Raw genomic sequence first — 6,311 nt, 5'->3', positions numbered from 1 at the left:
GAGAGATAGATATATATATACATACATATATACATACATACATATATAAACACATGCAGCACGGAATTTGAACTCGGCGGGATTTGAACTCAGAACGAAAAGACAAACGAAATACCGTTAAGCATTTCGCCCGGTGTGCTAACGTTTCTACCAGCTCGCCGCCTTAGGCACCCAGGTTATTGAGAAGATACTTGCCTAAGGTGAAGGGAAAAACCATGTGGTTGGGAAGCATATAAATGCATGTATGATTATAACAATTATAACATGGGAAATATTAGCAAAATGAGTCAAGAACCCGGGACGTATTCCATCTATGATGACTACAGAAGATCCTCAAAGTCACTTGGAAATACAAATTTAAGTCCTGAATGCAAACCCCAACCACTAACAGGGTTCATTTTGTGACTGTCAACCGCATGGTTTGTAAAAACAGCCAAGTCATGATCATCGGAAAATCAAGGACCACCTAGAAAAGACCAGAATGAAACAGCAGAGGAAACTTGCTCGCCGTTTCTTATGCTTTATGCATTTCACTACACGCTAAGAATTTGTGCGCGTGCGCGCGCGTTTTTTCTGATTCAGTCAATGCTTGAACATCACTTTGTTGTGTTTTTAGCCGATCAGGTTTACACATGCTCTTCTAATTTAAATAATGCTCATTCTGTCGGTCTCTTTTTTGCTAAATCGCTAAGGGATGAACACACACATCCATATCTATATCTGAGAGAGAGAGAGAGAGAGAGTGAGTGAGTGAGTGAGTGAGTGAGTGAGTGTGTGTGTGTGTGTGTGTGTACACGTAGGTACAAACACGCGCGCGACGTTTCCTGCTACCAAATTCTCACAAGGCATGAGTCGACCTGGGACTATAGTTAACGACACTAGCCCAAGGTACCATGCAGTGGAATCAAACACGAAACAGGTTGCGAATCGAACTGGGAACGATCTGGAAGTTGGCATCATAACGATATGCTTGCCTAATAAATTTTACGAAGTAGCTATACTCTCTCTTTTTTTACTTGTTTCAGTCATTTGACTGCGGCCATGCTGGAGCACCGCCTTTAGTCGAGCAAATCGACCCCAGAACTTATTATTTGTAAGCCTAGTACTTATTCTATGGGTCCCTTTTGCCGAACCGCGAAGTTACGAGGACGTAAACACACCAGCATCGGTTGTCAGGCGATGTTGGGGGGGGGGGGAGACACACACAAACACGCATATATATTTATACATATATATACGACGGGCTTCTTTCAGTTTCCGTCTACCAAATCCATTCACAAGGCTTTGGTCGGCCCGAGGCTGTAGTAGAAGACACTTGCCCAAGGAGCCATGCAGTGGGACTGAACCCAGAGCCATGTGGTTGGTAAGCAAGCTACTTACCACAGCCACTCCTGCGCCTATGATCGGTAACAAAAAAAAAAAATTTGACTCCAGATTCATGATTAAAGCTAAGTAAGGTGTGTATACAGTAACACGTGTTATATTACCTGTGGGGCCTAGCTGGACTCTTTCCTGATGTGCTCAGATCAACAGATTAGATTTGTAGCGTAGCTGAACACAATACGATGGCGGTAGTGGTGATACGATGGTGGTAGTGGTGATGGGGAACGCTGGTGGTGATGGTATGCTCCTTTCGCAGATATGGGTGAAATGAACTTATGGTCAAGATCCCATTTTAGTCGCTTAAACCAACTTAGCAGCATTTTGTCCATCTTTACGTTCTGAGTTCAAATTCCGCCGAGGTTTGACTTTGCTTTTATCATTTCGAAGTCCATAAAATAAGTATCAGTTGAGAACTGTGATCGATGTAATCGACTTACCACCACAACTCCTGAAATTGCTGGCCTTGTGCAAAAATTGAAAAATCTATAATCGTTAGCATCCCAGGCAAAATGCTTACTCTTTTACTTGTTTCAGTCATTTGACTGCGGCTATGCTGGAGCACCGCCTTTAGTCGAACAAATCGACCCCATGACTTATTCTTTGTAAGCCTAATACTTATTTGATCGGAATCTTTTGCCGAACCGCTAGTTACGGGGACGCAAACACACCAACATCTGTTGTCAAGCGAGGGGGGGGGGGGGACACAGCCACGTAAATATATACATACATATATATTTATGCGTGTGTGTGTGTGTGTTTGTATATAATGCTTAGTAACATTTCATCCGTCTTTACGTTTTGAGTTCAAATTCCACCGGGGTCGACTTTGTTTTTCATCCTTTCGGAGACGGTAAAATAGGTACCGGTTTGGCATTGCAGTCGATGTAATCGACTTAACCCCCTCCTACGAAACTGCTGGCCTTGTACCAAAATTAGAAGCCAGAATTATATATTTATCTACTTCAACTAAAGAGAATAAACTAAGTCTACTCTCAACGTCGATTTCAAATAAGGGTTCTCTTTATTAGTATATAACACAAATATGTACAACTTTTGCGCAGGCAAATTTTTTAATTATCATAAACATTTATTTCCACGAAAAGAAAATTATTAGTTGTGATGTTTTTCATGAGAATGTGTGCATGTGTCGTTGATATTTTTCCAACACTAGCATTTTTTAAAGCTACTTTTTTTCAAAACAAACAAAAAAAACTGGCAGTTATGATTTACAGAAAAGAAATAAGTTTTAGCATTCGTTTCCTAATAAACATTGCAAGCTACTAAAATTTTAAAAAATCGAAATCAATCGTAAACTTAATTTGCCAAAACATAATTTAAAATATCGTTAGTTAATAAAGAATATGAAACTCAAATTTGGTAAAGAGAAAGTTCTAAGTATTTTTAGATTGTAGAAAGATAAAGAAAACAAAAAAAAGCGATCACTATAAACGTTAAAAGTATTTAAAGTTTCAAAACCTTCCAACTATAAAATAAAAGAAATTTTTCTCTTACATATAATCGTCTAAATTGTGCTTAGTCTAGCAAGTAAGTTTTATTAAAATATTTCAAAAACGTCAAAAACACACCTCTTTAAGATTACCGTTTAAACTAAGAAGTTATTAAAAGTACAACCGTGTATGTGTGAGCGATATATACATACACGCACAGAAATGTAGGCGAGTACACATGTGAATGTAAAGAGAATTACAAACGATGAGTAAGGAGTAAGTTGTAGAAAGAAACATAATCTTCGGATAGGTAATAGTAAATCATCAATTTCATTTACTACAAATGATAAAGAATCTAGTAATTGTAGAATATTAACACGAAAATACAAATCTGAACGCAGTCCCATACGCATGTACTCACATAGATGTGAGTGTGTGTGTATACACAAACACACTGACTGACGGATTAAAAAAGGCCGATTTGTTTGTATAACGGTTAACGTTCTCACGATCATCAGCAATTGATGGAATAAGAACATTCAATGTAAAGCAAATAAAGATTGAGTGATTCAATAGTAACCATCTTACCTCTCATTTTGTTTTTCTATGGCATCTTTCAGCTTCTGATCGCCATGTACGTGCGCCATACCATGCCAGTAGCCCAACACTAAAACATGTGCTTTTTTGAATGTTTTGAAAAGGAAGTCATTGATTGGTTGTTAAGATTAAGAGCGATTTCATTGGCTACTCTTTCTTTCCCCCCTCCGCCGTCTTATCTTTATATAAAATCCACAATGTTTTTTTTTTCTTAAATTGCAATATGTTTGTAAATGTAAGATCGTGATAAAACAAACTTAAACATGACTGTTTATAGTGGCTACGTGTGTTGCACTCGTGATGGTGAGATTGTGGTTTCGATTCCTGGCATTGTCCACTCAGCTGGCAAAACTGAGTAATCCTGCAACAGACCAGAGGTGAAGGGAATATTTAGTCAAAGAATTCGGGAAACCAGCCTTTGATCTATCTATCTATCTATCTATCTATCTATCTCTGTGTGTAAAGCAAATAAAGATTGATCGATACATGTATATATGTATGTACGTACGCACATGTATGTGTGTGCATGTATATACACACACATGTAATGCGTATGCATGTATGTAAATTCATATACATTGTATCTCGGGAGGCGCAGCATAATGACCCGTCCTGCATACAGGATCTGTTTCATCGCACGAGTTCACGTCAAGAATCTTGCAAGCCAAATGTAAAAACGAAAAATTCATATATAAATGTGTGTGTACGCGCGCGTGTTTCTCTCTCTTATTAATTTTTTTATAGAATTTCACCGTGTCATAAACAGTTTTCAGAATTTGTGGATCTGAGATTCGCTTAGTGTGTGTGTGTGGATAAACTTGCATTCATGTAGTTGGTATGAGTGTGTTTGTTTGTGTGTGTGTGAGTGCGCATCTCATATGTACATATAATTACGGTCAACTGTTCAGCCCTATACAGGTCATCATCGACTTACGACCACAATTGGTTCCGATTGACTGGTCATAAGTCTGTCTATAGGCCTACATAGCTTTGTTTTCTATTTTTACATTCTTAACGTACGTTCTCAGGTAAAAGTCATATACAGCATTCTGTATTACATGGAAAAATGCGAGCATGAAAAGTAATATTCTTAAGATTATAAACCTGGAAAAGTACAGGACAAGTTGTTACACCTGGAAAAGTATAGGACAAGCTATTACTTCTAGTAAAGTAAAGAATAAGAAAAAGAATGCCAGTTGTAATTTATCACTCTTTACAGTTCTCATATTTCAAATTTATTGTACAAAACTGTTCAGCTAATTTGTAAGTTTGTCTAATTAGTCACTTTTTTCTGTATTTAAGATAGTAAATTAGCCAAATTCTGCTTAAATAAGTATAGTGTTATTTGTAAACTATAATAAAATAGGTTTTAATATTCAAACTTTAATTTTAGCTGCAATATTTTAAGTAAAAAGTTTCTTATTCTTTACTTTACTAGAAGTAATAGCTTGTCCTATACTTTTACAGGTGTAATAACTTGTCCTGTACTTTCCAGGTTTATAATCTTAATAATATTACTTTTCATGCTCGCATTTTTCCATGTAATCCATGATTTTTCCAGGCATTGCTGTTATAAGATAATTAATACTGTGTAAGATTTTACCTTATAAGATACTGTAAGATAATATTCCAATTTTTCCATGTAAGTGATGATAATATTTCAATTCTTTTGTGTTTAATTTAAATATGTTGTGATTGAATTATTTGATATTACCCATCTACACCAAATTAATGGCAGGGATTTTTACCATGTTGTTGGTTGCACCATGGCTCACCAAAAATTACAAACAGCAAAACCCCAAAACCATCAGTTATCAGGCTCACCTTAAGTAACCTAATTTTGCAATATTAGGAGGTCACAGGAATTCATTCAACGAAAAAAACAATTTCCAATGATTCCGGGATTGCAGGGGGTGGGGGAAGCCCCCACCTCATTTTTTCCGAATCAAAATAAGGGATTTGCAGCATATGAGAAGGTCAGGGTACTTCATTCTATGCAAAAAAAATCAAATTTGGGTTTTTTTGTTTTTTTTCTGTTAGTGAAAATCGTGAGGGTGTTAATATAGAAATTTGCCATAATGTTGTTATTTAGACTCAAATCAACCCTGATACTGCAAACCGATCATCAAGGACATTCCAGCCTTCAGCAAACGGTCTTTTTAGGGATAATCTTGGACATTACATGCAATGGGCATGTGATTTAGGTAGGGGGATACTTTAGCTGCTATTTTTAGCATGTCAAGCAACAAGGTAGAGACTCTTTCATTGGTTCAATTCCGTGATGAGATTTTTTTACACATATATGTAATATATATATATATATTACACATATATGTAATACGACCTTGCACTAATTGCTGAGTCACTATCAGAACTAGAAGAGAAGTTTCAAGTGTGGAAGCAAGGACTAGAATCAACCTAGCTAAAACCAAAGTCCTAATAAGTAGGACGGTCGAAAAATCACAAACACCTTCAGGTAGATGGCCCTGCTCGATCTGTAGTAGAAAAGGCGTAGGTAGAAACTCTATAAGATGCACCCAGTGCAACCTATGGACACATAAGAAGTGCAGCAATATCAAAGGAAGGTTAACTAGGAAGTTAGTTTTTGTATGTAGCAGATGTTCAGGAGCTATAAACACTGTAAATGTGCAGAAAACAACTTCTGCCACATTCCAGGGAGAGAAACTAGAAGTGGTTGATAGCTTCCGCTATCTAGGTGACCAAGTTAGTAGTGGGGGAGGGTGCGCTGAAAGTGTAGCTGCTAGAATAAGAATAGCCTGGGCAAAGTTCAGAGAGCTCTTACCTCTGCTGGTGACAAAGGGTCTCTCTCTCAGAGTAAAAGGCAGACTGTATGAGGCATGTGTACAAACAGCCATGCTTCAT

At 37.3% G+C, this 6,311-nt stretch overlaps 1 protein-coding gene across 2 annotated transcripts in view; it reads right to left on the bottom strand.

Moving 5' to 3' along the window:
* The window catches only part of LOC106880612 (uncharacterized), a 92,110-nt gene extending 88,581 nt beyond the window's left edge, over positions 1 to 3,529 (bottom strand). For both annotated transcript variants that reach the window (XM_052973234.1, XM_052973236.1), the window contains exon 1: positions 3,420 to 3,529. In XM_052973234.1, coding sequence (XP_052829194.1) covers positions 3,420 to 3,478 — 59 coding nt within the window. In that variant the 5' untranslated portion in view covers positions 3,479 to 3,529. The remainder of the gene's footprint in view (positions 1 to 3,419) is intronic.
* Between the last annotated feature and the right edge of the window lie 2,782 nt (positions 3,530 to 6,311).

This window comes from Octopus bimaculoides, chromosome 15 (genome assembly GCF_001194135.2).
Source record: "Octopus bimaculoides isolate UCB-OBI-ISO-001 chromosome 15, ASM119413v2, whole genome shotgun sequence".
Taxonomy (NCBI): Eukaryota; Metazoa; Mollusca; class Cephalopoda; order Octopoda; family Octopodidae; genus Octopus; species Octopus bimaculoides.
The sequence above is the reverse complement of the archived record's forward strand: the minus strand, read 5'-3'. Positions and strand labels throughout refer to the sequence as shown.